The sequence below is a fragment of the Anolis carolinensis genome, chromosome 2 (assembly GCF_035594765.1).
Source record: "Anolis carolinensis isolate JA03-04 chromosome 2, rAnoCar3.1.pri, whole genome shotgun sequence".
Lineage (NCBI taxonomy): Eukaryota > Metazoa > Chordata > Lepidosauria > Squamata > Dactyloidae > Anolis > Anolis carolinensis.
The window spans coordinates 313,851,144-313,866,025 of NC_085842.1; the positions used below are offsets into that span (position 1 = coordinate 313,851,144).

Below are 14,882 nucleotides of genomic sequence, written 5' to 3' on the forward strand. Positions count from 1 at the left end.
ATGTTGTTTTGTGTCTTTAGGTTGTTTTAAACTTATGGCGACCCCAGCACAGGTTTTTCTTCTTGTTCAGATAGGGTTTACTTTCCTCTGAGGATGAAAGAAAGTGACTTGCCTAAGGTCCATGGTGGGAAGCCATGGCTGAGTGGAAATTTGAACCCTAGTTTCCAGAGTCATAGCCCAGTGCTGAAGACACTACACCATCTAGCAGCTGTTCAATCTGAACCAAAGTCCAACCACTTCTGTTAAAACTCAGCCATAATTTCTCATTTAGAGAGCCTACTTTGGAAAAAGAAAGGGACTTTTCTGATTTTAGTGGTGAGATTAGCTAACTCAATTCCCTTTTAGTAACTGTCTTAGGATAGTATGAGTTCATTGTTCAGCAACAATAACCTTTCTGGTCACACTCTTGTGGATTGTTAACACTTTGTTTGTAACTTTTCATGGGAGGACAATCATGGGGAAACTGAGATTTTAACACATGCTCTGTTAATTCATATTAAGTAATTGTAATGGAAGGAGAAAATCACCAATGTTGTCTCAAGAGACCAGCCAATCCTGCTTTTCCCACCCATTTCACCATCCAGATATTCAAAAAAGCTAGAACTACTGCTATGGCAAAGAATAAAGGAGTTAGTGCATCATTTGGGTTTTCCCAGGAGTAACTATCCTTTTTACCATTCTATTCAGGGAATGGGATTATTCCTTTCCTGATAAGAGTTAAGGTATAGTGCACACCTTGTACATGACTTGTATATAAGTAAAAGTAAAGGTTTCCCCTGACGTTAAGTCCAGTCATGTCTGACTCTGGGGGTTGGTGCTCATCTCCATTTCTAAGCCAATAGACACCTCCAAGGTCATATGGCCGACATGACATAACCTTCCTGCCGGAGCGGTACCTATTGATCTACTCACATTGGCATGTTTTCGAACTGCTAGGTTGGCAGGAGCTGGAGCTAACAGCGGGCGCTCACTCCACTCCCCGGATTTGAACCTGGGACCTTTCGGTCTGCAAGTTCAGCAGCTCAGTGCTTTAACACACTGCGCCACCACCAGGGACCCAGATAGTGTAATTTCCACAATGGAAAATCTATTCTATGCGTGTGCGTTTCAATTACAACTTGTGAGCAAGTGTGGTTGGTAGTTTGTGCATAAAGCTTAATGGCACCACCACCTGAGCCTGGGGCATGACCAATACTGGCAACCCCATGGGCACTCACCTGGGATGAGGCATGAGTCGGCGGTGCTGGGCCTCGAGGAGCTGCTGCTGGAGGAGGTATTGCTGGTGAAGGGCCTGAGGTAGGAAAGAGGGTCCCGTCACGTCCTGGAATGGCAGGGCAGGCAGAGGCGTTAAGGGCGGGTGCAGCGGGTTGCTGTGCTGGTGAGCGGTTGCCATGTGAGGCTGGACGGCATGAGGCAGGGGGAAGTCTGCGGAGATCTGTGGCTGGGGGCCCAGGTGGAAGTGCCGGCAGGAGGTAGCATGAGGATGCTGAGACCTTTGAAAAGGAGCGCCTGGATGAGAAAAACGAAGAGGAAGGAGGCTGGTCAGGAAAGGAGGCTAGCAAAGGAAAACCAAGCTGCTCCTGCTCTTCCTTGGCATCAGGGAAGCCCTAAAAACTAAGTCTGCACCAACTTCCCAGCAGGGACTTCCTGGTCAGTGTGGTGGTGAATCCACTCACTCCCAAACTTTAGTCTAATTTTCCAATTCTGGCATATGTTGATAGCTCCTTTAAAGTTTGGATTAAAACCCAGATCAGATTCACTGCTAGTCAACCCTGCTAAACACTGAGTTATGAAATGGAGTTCGGGCTGTCCCATGGTTTCTTCTCCTGAACTGTGTCCATTTCACAGATGGGGATGTGCTCTTGTGTGCCAAAAGCATTAATGGCAGGGGCATTGTGTCAACGGAGTGGGAAATCTATTGCACCTTTTGGACAGCTTTAAAGATACAGTAGAGTCTCACTTATCCAACACTCACGTATCCATCGTTCTGGATTATCCAACGCATTTTTGTAGTCAATGTTTTCAATACATCATGATATTTTGGTGCTAAATTCGTAAATACAGTAATTACTACATAGCATTACTGCATATTGAACTACTTTTTCTGTCAAATTTGTTGTATAACATGATGTTTTGGTGCTTAATTTGTAAAATCATAACCTAATTTGATGTTTAATAGATTTTTCCTTAATCCCTCCTTATTATCCAACATATTCGCTTATCCAACATTCTGCCGGCCCGTTTATTTTGGATAAGTGAGACTCTACTGTACTGGATTTATACATAACATCTAGCACTTTGGAGAGCTCCTTTGAAGCCTCCTTGAAAACCTGGAATAGTTCTCTGCCCTACTGATTGGGAGGCACCAGCTCCATTGAACCATGAGTTTCTACTCATAGAATCATAGAATCATAGAGTTGGAAGAGACCACATGGGCCATCTAGTCCAACCCCCTGCCTTGCAGGAAAAGCACAATTGACCCCCCTGACAGATGGTCATCCAGCCTCTGCTCAAAAGCTTCCAAGGAAGGAGCTTCCACCACACTTCTCGGCTTCCTCTACACCCTCCTTGTTTTGGATGCAACTCTTTGTTTCCTTGCCCTGGATTTTGAAACCTATTTTTCGGCACAGCCCCAAAAAAGAGAAAGACTTCCATAGAGATGGCTGTGTTCTCCTTGCTGCCACTACTTCTCTGCTAGAGGATCTAGAGATGTTTGGGGCATTTTCTTTCTCTAAACATTTTCTAGATTCTCAAATGTCCTTCTATGGTTTGCTCTTACACTTGAAGACATTCATTTCAATAGAGTTCACTATTATCCATGGTTTTATCATTCCACAGCATGGTCAAGGACATATTTCCCACAGATATGGGGGTCATACTGTATTTAGGATTCTGCACCCCACCAACAAGTTATTGGCTGTTGGGGTGTACCTCATTGTCACCACTTAGGTTGCATGTGGTGGCCAAAAATGGTAACTTGGTGAGAAAATGTCCCACCAGTGACCATAAAAGATCTCAGCAAAGCTGTATCCTCCATCTCACAGCCCTCTTCAAGTGATCTGCAGAGACATACTATCTCTCATATTGACATATTGACATCTAGCATCTATTGATAGCCCTATCCTGCATGAATTTATTCAATATCCCATTATTATTGTTATGGGCCTTCAAGTTGTCCTGGTTTTTTCCAGAGACCTTATTTTCTTGGCATGATTTACTCAAGAGAGCTTTGCCATTACCAATAGGTTCCAAGGCTAAATAGATATTTGAACCCTGATCTCCTGGAATTGTAGTCCAACACTTAAACCAATACACACCAGTGGCTTTAATCCCAATGTAAAAATAATCCAGATCAGCTGCTGGGACTGCATCCTGTGATGACGAGTGTCACCGTTCATTTCTGTGCTGTTTTGTGAAGCGATTCCTTTTACCTTTCTGGAAGGATGAGCCCAAGTTCTAGGAATATGCCTGAAGGAGAAAAATCCTCTAATGGTAAAAGGTCTGGAAGCCAAGCTCTGTGAGGAGCTGTTTCGAGAGCTGGGTATGTTTACCCCAAAGAAGAATAAAAGGTTAAGAGGGGACATGATGGCCATGATTAAATATTTGAAAAGATGTCATATTGGGAAGGGAGGCAGCTTGTTTTCTGCTGCTCCTGAGACTAAGATATGTGCCAGTCAATTCAAATGACAAGAAAAGAGGCTTCAGCTAAACATTCGATGATGGTAAGAGCCATTTGACAGTGGAATAGACTGCTGTGGATTGTGGTGAGGTTTCCTTCTCTGGAGGTTTTTAAACAGAGGCTGGGTGGTCATCTGTTGCAAATGCTTTGGTTGTATATTCCTGCATGGTGGAAGGGAGGTGGACTGGATGACCCTTGGGGTCTCTTCCAACTCTATGCTTCTATGAGACTATTTTCTCCAGGGCATAACTGCCCAGCTCTCTCTCCTCTCTCCTGCTTCTTATTTCTAAGCAACTATTTTTAATGCTGTTTCCATTGATGCCTTATCTTTTCTCCAATTGGGAGAGCCTTTCCTATTGGGAGAGCCACTCAAGTCCCTGCATCATTTGGTTCCCTTTTTCGGGGAAAATTTAGGTTTAGGGGAGATGAATCTGACTTACCTTAATGAGAAGAAGTGCCCAAAAGATTTCCTCTCCCTCTCCCTCCCACCACCCCATTAGAAACAAAACAAAACATCAAGCAGCTGTGAAGAATATCTGCAGCCTTCTGTTGATTTTCCCCCCCCCAGAGGGATGGGTCAGAATTGCCATAGAAATCATGCAACATCATGCCATGTCGCCTCGTTTCCATGGTAATGCTGACCCAGCCTCCAGGAAACACAACACAAGACTTGCAGAGACCCTCTCAGGATTCCTGAGTCCCTGGTGGGGACTTTTTTTTCAAAGTCATGAATAGCCAAAATGTGGCCTGCAAACTCTTTGAACCCCAAAATATAGATAAAATCTCTAGGATCTACCAGACCCCATTAAAAATTATTTTTGATATTTTTCTTTGGCCTGGAAACTAGCCAAATGCACTAAAAACTGGCTGCAAATGCAATACAGTTGGGTCTCCACATTTGCAAGTTTAACTTTTGCAGATTTGATTGAAATGTATCTTTATGGTTCACTTCCATTGAAAGATAAATAAATGATAGGCAGAGAGAGAGACTGACAAACAGCCTGTATTGGTAGCTGGGCAAGCAAATGGGTCCGGTGCTTGATATTTTAATATGTCCTTTTCCCAAATAAAAACTGAGGGAAAATATTTCCTCATGTGCATACTGTTCCCTTTTCTCTCTGCTTCACTTTTCAACCCTACCTTGCTTGCCTGCAAAAACAGAACAGGAGAAGGTGGCAAATAGAACAAAGCACAGCCCATTTCCATAGGAAACAATTCCATGAAAATGGGAATACCTTTAAATGTATACAATGTACCTTTTCTTTGGCATTGAGTTTGATGGCAGTCTCCAGATTTTTGTAAGTGGGAATTGGAGCACACTTTTTGGGTCTGCATGAAACCTGACATCCTTGTTTTTAGAGACGAAAAGGTTCCGTAAACGTGCGAAGGAGAATGCTGCTAATAATAATTCAGTATTCTCTTTTATAAGGAATGGAAGTACTATTGACAATTATTCCTTTATGGATGGAAACCCAGTTTGCCCAACAGTTGGGAAGGATAATAGAAGATTTTGCACCATTTCATTCAGGTTATTTGTATGTCCCAAAAAGGAAAAAAAATGCACATTTTTGCACAAATATTTTCATTGCAGAAAATGGTTTTTGGCACAAAGTAATGCAGAATGATCTCTAAATGTCATTAGAGTGCCTAATGCGAAATGCTTTAGTTGGTCTGGAAATGTGGCCAGCAGCTGCACATGTAATGACTTTTGGACATATCACTCTAGTTTATACATGTGCATGTTTTCCTTAGAAGGGGCACATGGGGCTAGTTTCTTATCCATCCAAATCCAGGAACAAGTTTCGTATCTGGGAGAGCACCCTCACCTATGGACCAAACTAAACTAACTTTTTTGATTAAGTCAAGTCAATGAGAAAGGACCTCTTTGCTGATATGAAAGATAACACATAATTCTTTAGGAAACTGGAGAACTAACCAAGTTAAACCAGGAAATAGAGAAACTGTAAACAACACTCAGAGACTGGAGGATTCAGTAGACCAGGAAACAACTGTTGCATTTCCTTGTCCAGTCTGCATTGAGATTTATAACTGTGCCCAAAGGCTATGGATACAATGAGTTAGGCAAAGAATTACTTTAAAAGTTAACTGGTTTCACATTTTTCTGTTTTGTGAGATACTTTGAATTCTCGATTATACATTCCCCGAAACTATAGTGTTAGAGTGGTCTAGGAGATAATTCCACCAAACTATAAATCCTAGGTTGGACCATGGAGGCTACAGAGATAGAAAAGTGCCATGATGGTGTTATATAAGGAAATATTGATCACCATCTCATTTGACCATGGTGGGATCTATTAACAAAGGCAAAGCCTCCTCCTTCAGAAGGGGTCTTACTTTGAGATCGAATGACCTTTTTTGGGGAGTGCTTTTCTGCATGGATGGACTAGATGGCCCTTGCAGGTTCTTTCAACTCTATGCTTCTATCCAAAAGACTTTCATTTTTGTGTCTATGCTTGCATCCCTTCCTATGGATGAATGCATGCAAATTTTGCACAGGTTTGTGTCATCTTTTCCCGGCAACGTGTTCCCTCTCCTTTGACAATACATAAGCATCCACCAAGATCAAGGCAGGAAGATATGACAAGGTGAAGGCTTTATTAATTCAGGCTGATTCCTGACGTCGGAGCGGCATGAGCTAATTGCCCCTTTTCTGCATCCGACGCACCTCATCTTGGAGGGACCAGAGCATCCTCGTCCAAATTACAGCGCCGCAAGGGAGAGGATGATCTGACACAGCCTCCCCCTCCCAGCCCTGAAAGCTGGATGTCTTTTAAAAATCCATTTGCCTTGAAGTCGACTCTCTGCAGCGCTCAGGGAAGGCAGAGTAGCACCTGGGAACAGTTCGGCTGCATGACAAAAAGTGGGGAGAAGAAGGCAACCAAACTGGGGGAGGAGGGAGCCTGGAATATCAAGTATTTTCCTGCTGACTTTCTTCTAGGGAGGTGCTGGGCTGATGCAGTCTTTGGAAATGAGTTTTTTTCTGACAGCAGAATGAGGAGTTTAAAGAAAAGAAAATGGGGGAGGCTGCTTTTTATTGGAGTCTCATTTAGGAGATTAAAACTAGCAGTGAGTTCACTGTCCTCCTGAGAAGCCATCACTGTTGGAAACTGTGGTGGGCAAGCACTTTCATAGAATCATAGAGCTGGAAGGGACCTCATGGGCCATCCAGTCCAACCCCCTGCCAAGAAGCAGGAAAATTGCATTCAAAGCACCCCCAACAGATAACCATCCAGCCTCTGCTTAAAAGCCTCCAAAGAAGGAGCCTCCACCACACCCTGAGGCAGAGAGTTCCACTGCTGAACAGCTCTCACAGTGAGAAAGTTCTTCCTAATGTTCATGTAGTATCTCCTTTCCTAGAATCATAGAATCATAGAATAGTAGAGTTGGAAGGGACCTCATGGGCCATCCAGTCCAACCCCCTGCCAAGAAGCAGGAAAATTGCATTCAAAGCACCCCCAACAGATAACCATCCAGCCTCTGCTTAAAAGCCTCCAAAGAAGGAGCCTCCACCACACCCTGAGGCAGAGAGTTCCACTGCTGAACAGCTCTCACAGTGAAAAAGTTCTTCCTAATGTTCAGGTGGAATCTCCTTTCCTGTAGTTTGAAACCATTGTTCCGCGTCCTAGTCTCCAGGGCAGCAGAAAACAGGCTTGCTCCCTCCTCCCTATGGCTTCCCCTCATTTATTTATACATGGCCCTCATCATATCTCCTCTCAGCCTTCTCTTATGCAGGCTAAACATGCCCAGCTCTTTAAGCCGCTCCTCATAGGGCTTGTTCTCCAGGCCCTTGATCATTTTAGTCACCCTCCTCTGGATACATTCCAGCTTGTCAACATCTTCCTTAAATTGCGATGCCCAGAATTGGACACAGTGTGATTCTAGATGTGGTCTGGCCAAGGCAGAATAGAGGCTGGGAGAGGTTCAGCAAGGCTTGATGCTGTTAGTGGGAATGTGAATCAACTCTGGATTTTAGCCCAAACTTTAAGTAAGTGATTCACGGTGCTGGGGCTATTTTCCCTTCAAAGCCCAGCATGTATTTAGCACATCCCATGCAGTTTAGTAGTTTGAAAGCTGAACTATGACTCTGGAGTCCGAGGTTTGATTCTCTGCTCAGTTGTGCCAATCAGTTGGGTGACCTTGGGCAAATCACACACTCTCAGCCTCAGAGGAAGGTAATGGCAAACTCTTCTAAATCTTACCAGGAAAATCCTGTGATAGGGGTGCCTTAGGACTGCCATATGTATGAACTTTCAGTGAGTTACCCAAAGGGCTGGACCTATTTCCAGCACATGTGATAACTCCCTTTTGAAACCCAGCATTGGGACCAGAGTTTGATTCCCCACTCAGCCTTGAATGCCCATTGGGTGACCTTGGGTGAGTCACATTATCTCATCCCCCTTTTTTAAAAACCATGGTAGATTCATCTTAGCGAGTCACATTAAATCAGAAATGGAATCATGAAGTGGTATCCTTACTCTAAACCAGATTCATGAAATGCCTTAATAGTCCATTCCAACAGGGTATATAATGACATACGTTTCTTTTCCCATTGATATGACCTTTGGCTATGATTTTGCAGCCTGTCAGAAGAGGGTTCAAATCCCCACTCATCCATGGAGACCCACTGAGTGACCTTGGGTGAGTCACTCTCACAGTCTCAGAGGAAGGCAATGACAAGCTTCTTCTAAAGAAGCCTTGCCAAGACAATCCTATGATAGGATTGACTTAGGTTCATCATAGGCTGGAAGCAACTTGAAGGAAGACATCAGCAATGAAGAAGATAACAGTGGAGAATATTTTTGTTTATATGGAGAATATTTGGGTTCCATGATTCCATGGTATTTCCTCTCTCCCTATTGTGTCCAGCCTCCCCAACTTATTGCAAAACTCCCGAAGCTTCCAGCCATTCAATGCTTCACAGCAAATAGACAGGACTGGGAAAGTGTCTGGTCATGTCTCCAGAAACATGTGCAAAATTATGAGATGTATTGGGGTCCTTCAAGAAAGATATTTTTCTCTGTAGCAATAGGGCCATAACCAGATATGTCTCCCAGCCTTCCTGTTGTCTTTGAAGCCCTTCATGGTTATATAGGGTGTCTTTGAAGCCCTTCATGGCTATATAGAGTTCATCAATAAATCGAGAGGAGGATATGTGGCTCAGTTTAGAATAGATCTTCATGTAGATATTCATGCTGTGTTCAAGGAATGTGGGATTGCAGCCTTTGTGTGGTTAATGAGCAGCACAGTAGTTTGAGCACTGGACTATGGCTGGATCTCCATTGCCATATAATCCAGTTTCTGAACCCAGAACTAGATGATCTGAGTCTACACTGCCATATAATCTAGTTCAAAGCAGATAACTGGATTATATGGCAGTGTAGATGGGCCTAAAACTTTGGAGAACAGGGCTCGAAACCCTACTCAGCCATAACATCTTCTGGATGACCTTGGGTGAGTCACATTTCCAATTTCCAAATATATTATTATTTCCAAACTCACAGGAGGGACAACATTAATTGTGTTATAACATGATGATCTATTGTGGTTTTAGTGGACTATGACAGAGGTAAACTGGCCAGTTTGGGGAAGTAGTTTGAACATTGGATTACGATTTTGGAGACCAGGGTTCAATTCTCCACTCAGCCATGAAACTCACTGGGTGAGTGACACTCTCTCAGCCTCAGAGGAAGGCACAGGCAAATCTTTTCCCAACAAATCTTGCCAAGAAAACACGGTGATAGGTGCACCTTAGGGTTACCATAAACTGGAAACAATCTGAAGTCCCACAACAATGATAGCGAAGGAATCATGTGGTCCTTCACTTCTCATTGCATGCTCCATCAGCACTAACCACCATGACCAAAGGGGAAGTGTTTTGGGAATTGTAGTCCAACAATGTTTGGATAACCACATGATTACTATTTCTGGCAAAAAAAAAATGACACGAAAAGCCTAAGCAAGACCAAGAAAGTTCTGTAATTTGACACACATGAATGCATATAGAATCGTCTCGATTTTGCTTCACAAAAGTACTTGCTATCATATGTTTAGTGCCATTTGGATGCGTTTTAACTAGGACAGAGCCTTTAAATCAATGATCCGTTTGGAGGAAAAACATTTCAAAAAAACATTTCAATTATACCAAGAGTGGCTTAATAACAATATCCTAGCTTAAAATGAAAGCTGAATTGAATCCAGAGACACATGTTATAATCTCTTAAAACCAAACCCTAACGTTTCTTTGTTGTTCCTCCAATGAGAGGCGAAGATGTTCTTTATTCAGGCAGGTCTTCGGGACATAAGTAGGTTTATAGCTGGAGGGTGTTTGTTGGTTAAACTGACTGGGTGCCATTTGTTTCTTTTATTGCTCTGTGTTTAATTCTGTTTTTAATTGATTTTCTTTTCTGCTTGGTTTTAATTTAATTTTAATCTGTGTTTTGTTATTGTCAGCTGCCTGAGTACCTTTTTTTTTTGGTGGAAAGGCAGGGTATAAATTAAATAAACAGAATGGAACAACATGAACCATGCACACCAGACTAACTTGCCGGGGATGAATTCTCTTTCTAGCCCTTGTATGTTGCTGGATTGAAGCTTCCATCATCCTTCCCACTCTCTCTGCTGGTTAAGAATGCTGGGACCTGCAGTCCAACAATATACAATACTCCATAAACCCAATACCTAATATACCTCTGTTATGCTGCCGTTATGAGTGCTTCTTCTATACTGTAGAATTAATGCGGTTTGATACTGTTTTGACTGCCATGGTGTTAGGGATTCCTCTTCTTCAGAAGAGGAAGGGGAGCAGGAAAGTGTTCATGAATCAGAAGGGCAGTTGGAATCTGAGGAGAAGATTTTGCAAGTACCCACTTTTCAGGAGAGGCAAAATGAAACAGAGCAGTGAGGTCGTTCAGCTAGAATAGCTGCCAGAAATGCAGCTGAGTAATTAGGAACTGCCCTAGCAGCTGTGAGGGGACTCAGGGCTATAAAGCAGAAGCAGGTGCAGCCAGCTCTTGCTGGTAACAAACTGACTCTTCACTCCCCTTGTGCCTGCTTCAAGTCTGCATCTGGGAAACTGCTCCTAAGGGTTTATTGCTGTTTCTTTGTCTGAAGTAAGACTGCTATTTGATTTGAGAGTTTATCAGAGACTAAGAACTGTGCTTGTCCTAAGATTCCTTGCTTCATTTTGCATTATTCCACTGTGTGTGCTGTACTTGATGTTTTGCTGAAGTAAAGCAGTTTTCATTTACTTACCACAGAGTTTTAAGGCTGTTCTTGAAAGACAAAACAGGACAGATGGCTCGGTGCTATGGAATCCTGGGAGTTGTAGTTTTACGAAGTCTTTTGCTTTCTCTGCCAAAGAGTGCCGATGTTTAACCAAACTACAGCTTCCAGGATCCCTTAGCATTGAGCTATGGCAGTTCAAGTAAATTTCAAACTACATTAGTTCTATAGTATTGATGCACCCTTACACCAGATTTTGATGCTTTTACCTAATATGTAGTACAGAGTTGAATAATGGTGAGGGATTCTGGTAGAGTCCAGAAATTTCTGGAAATTCACATGATATCCATCCTTGGACAATACTATTTGGAAGATGAAGGAAGATAGGCAGCGGCATCCCATTTGATGGAGCTATATGGTCTTTTCAAATCTGTAAAGTATTTAAATGATAAGAGTCCTGGACTAAATAGGCACCAGATCCTGCCTGTTCCTAGATGCTAAATGGGGTCGACCTTGGTTAATACTTGGATGGGAGACCAACAATTAATAGGCTCTATTTCAGAGGAAGGGACTAGCAAAAATACCTCTCAATATTCCTCGCCAAGAAAACTCTATGAAATCCATGGATTTGCCATAAGTTAACAGGTGACTTGAAAGCACATGCACACACGTATCTAATTTGGCATCTTCTTCACAATCCAGACACCTTTGGACTCACCACACTAATGTTACATGGAATGGCAATGCTGGATTTGTGCCATCCAATGTGCAGATATTTGCACGTGTATCAGAGCGTGTGAAAAGTTCCCTCGTCATTGAATTCTTTGTGGATGCTACCTAAGAAACTTCCGAGCTGAAATTCATTAAGAGGTGTTATCTCTGGAAGTTTGCATTGAGATAATGGATTCTTATCATAGTACAAGTGTTAATTGGCTTACATGGTGCCAGGACGTTGGTGTTATCAGCAACCGCTAAGTGGACAGACCATGCTAATCATGTAATTATCACTGCCTGTAGTGTCTGCTTTTAATTTCCTCCTGACCTTACTGTCTGCCGTTCCACCTTCAACCCTATCCAAGGTCCTATTGCAGTTATATGAATTTCTAGCAGAGTTGCTACACTTGTAGTCCAAGGTGCATGCATCAACACCTGCTCCTTCCTTCCTTCCTTCCTTCCTTCCTTCCTTCCTTCCTTCCTTCCTTCCTTCCTTCCTTCCTCCCTCCCTCCCTCCCTCCCTCCCTCCCTTCCTTCCTTCCTTCCTTCCTTCCTTCCTTCCTTCCTTCCTTCTCTACTTCCTTCCTTGGTACACAAGAGCCCAGATTCACCTCAGAGCAAGGAGAAAATCCCAGCTTCATTTGGGACAATTTGTTTTAAATCACTGAGAAAAAACCCATAACTTTTCTCAGTTTTAAAAACCTGATCCTAAATCCTGTGGGTTAGTCCTCACCAAAATAATCAGTTGCAGAAAGAACCAACATCAAGAGGTTGGGAAAGCAAACCAGCATAGAGTTCTAGCTTTGTAGGTAAACTGATACAGTACCTATAAAGCTGGGCTGAAGATCAATGTTTTTGTGCTTATATCTAACTACATATGTATGTGAAAATATGTACCCTGTTTCCCCGAAAATAAGACATACCACGGTGGTCCATGCTCTTTTTACATCCCAAATAGACTACTGCAATGCACTCTACGTGGGGCTGCCTTTGAAGACTGTTTGGAAGCTCCAATTAGTCCAACGGGAGGCAGCCTGGTTGCTAACTGAAGCAGTCAGCTCTACTGGCTGCCAATTTGCTATCGAGCACAATTCAAGGTGCTGGCTTTGGCCTATAAAGCTCTAAACGGTTCTGGCCCAGCTTACTTGTCCGAACGTATCTCCCGCTATGGCCCACCCCGTAGTCTAAGATCTTCGGGGAGGCCCTGCTCTTGATCCCACCACCTTTGCAAGCATGTCTGCTGGGGACAAGAGACAGGGCCTTCTCAGTGGTGACCCCTTGTCTGTGGAATACTCTTCCTAATGAGATCAGGCAGGCTCTCACGCTCCTATCCTTTCGTAAACATCTCAAAACTTGGCTATGGGACCAGGCCTTTGAGCAATAGAAGCAGCACTAATTGTAAAATGAAATTAGGATGAATAATGGACAGACCTGGATCGTGATTTGGAATGTGACCTTGAATGTATATTTATATGGATGTTTTAGCTAGTGCTATCTATTTAATTGTAATTGTTTTTATATATTATGTTTTATATTAGTTTTTTCAGCATCTAATGATGCTAATTGTAAGGCCGCCCTGAGTCCCCCCCTCGGGAGTGAGAAGGGCGGGATATAAATGTTTGTGATAAATAAATAAATAAATACCTATAAAATAAGCCGTAGCAGGATTTCTAAGCATTTGCACAATATAAGCCCTATCCTGAAAATAAGACATAGTGACAGGTGTGGCTATCATTCTGTGTGTGCTGCAAGCTGAGGCAGAGAGGGAGACATAGAAAGTCAAAATCAAAATCTTCTCCATGAAGTGAGGAGCAGGACGCTCTGCTTTAGGTATTGTGTGTCCTCAGGGGGAAGAAGTAAAGCTGTAGTTGCCATGTTACTCAGCACTGTGGGTCTCTCTCCCCCAACACCAACCAGCAACAGTCTGGGTGACTCTCTCGCCCCTCACAAACACCAGTTAAACCTCTTCTCCCCAGCACTGACCAGCAACAGTCTATGGGTCAATCTCATCCCACACAAACACCATGGGATGGGGGAAAAGCTTCAGCAAGCCATCTGCTCCTGGGCCCAGAGAGATCATCCCATAAATACAGATTGTTGTGCCCTACTTAATAAAAAATAAGGCATCCCCTGAAAATAAGCCATAGTGTTCTTCTTGAGGAAAAATACATATAAGACAGTGTCTTCTTTTCAGAGAAACATGGTTTGTATATATGTAAGTTTGTTTGTACCACAAGGGCTCCTACATGGCTTAATGGAACTGGACCACATTTGGCACACATACTTTTTCATTATACAACTTAAAATACTGTATATACTCGAGTATAAGCCTAGTTTTTCAGCCCTTTTTTAAGGCTGAAAAAGCTCTCCTCAGCTTATATTCGAGTGATGGTCCTGGCTGGCTTCTATTCAGGTCAGCTTATACTTGAGTATATAGATATTCAGAGTTGGACAGTCTTATCTTATTAAAGTCTTATTATTATCCTAAATTATAGTTTTATATAAATATTCAAAAACATTTAACCTACTGATGCCTCAAATAATGCAATTTTATTAATATCTATTTTTATTTTTGAATTTGACCCATAGCGGCTGCATTTTCCCAGCCTCGTCTTATACTCGAGTCAATAAGTTTTCCCAGTTATTGTGGTAAAATTAGGTGCCTCGGTTTATATTCTGGTCAGCTTATACTCGAGTATATACGGTAATTAAGGGGCTTGAACTAATAAAAACTGCCCTCAAAGGGTCAAAGTCATCTTATCAGGTTATGAATCTGCTGTGCAATATTTCCGCTGACAAAATTAGGTCTTTGGACCACAATAAAGATTGATTGATTGATTGATTGATTGATTGATTGATTGATTGGCTGTGGTTCAGTGAAATGTCCCTCTGTGATGCCTTGACATGTGTATGAGGAGAAGGAAGGAAGGAAGGAAGGAAGGAAGGAAGGAAGGAAGGAAGGAAGGAAGGAAGGAAGGAAGGGAGGGAAAGAAAGGAAGGAAGGGAAAGAAAGGAAGGAAGGAAGGAAGGAAGGAAGGAAGGAAGGAAGGAAGGAAGGAAGGAAGGAAGAAGGAAAGGGGAAGAGGAGAAAGAAAAGGGGTAGGAAAGGGAAAAGGTTATGAGGGGAGGGGAAAAAGAGAGAGAAAGAAGGGCTGAAAGAATTGAGGGAAGAAGGAAAAAGGGAGAAGAGAAAGTAAAGGGAGAATGTGGATGAGGGAAAGCAAAGGCAGAAGGAAAGGAGGGATAG

At 42.8% G+C, this 14,882-nt stretch overlaps 1 protein-coding gene across 1 annotated transcript in view; it reads right to left on the bottom strand.

The window, feature by feature from the left end:
* ark2c (arkadia (RNF111) C-terminal like ring finger ubiquitin ligase 2C) overlaps nucleotides 1-14,882 on the bottom strand; it is a 145,000-nt gene that overhangs the window by 36,376 nt on the left and 93,742 nt on the right. The window contains exon 2 of the mRNA XM_003214505.4: nucleotides 1,218-1,509. Coding sequence (XP_003214553.1) covers nucleotides 1,218-1,509 — 292 coding nt within the window. The remainder of the gene's footprint in view (nucleotides 1-1,217; nucleotides 1,510-14,882) is intronic.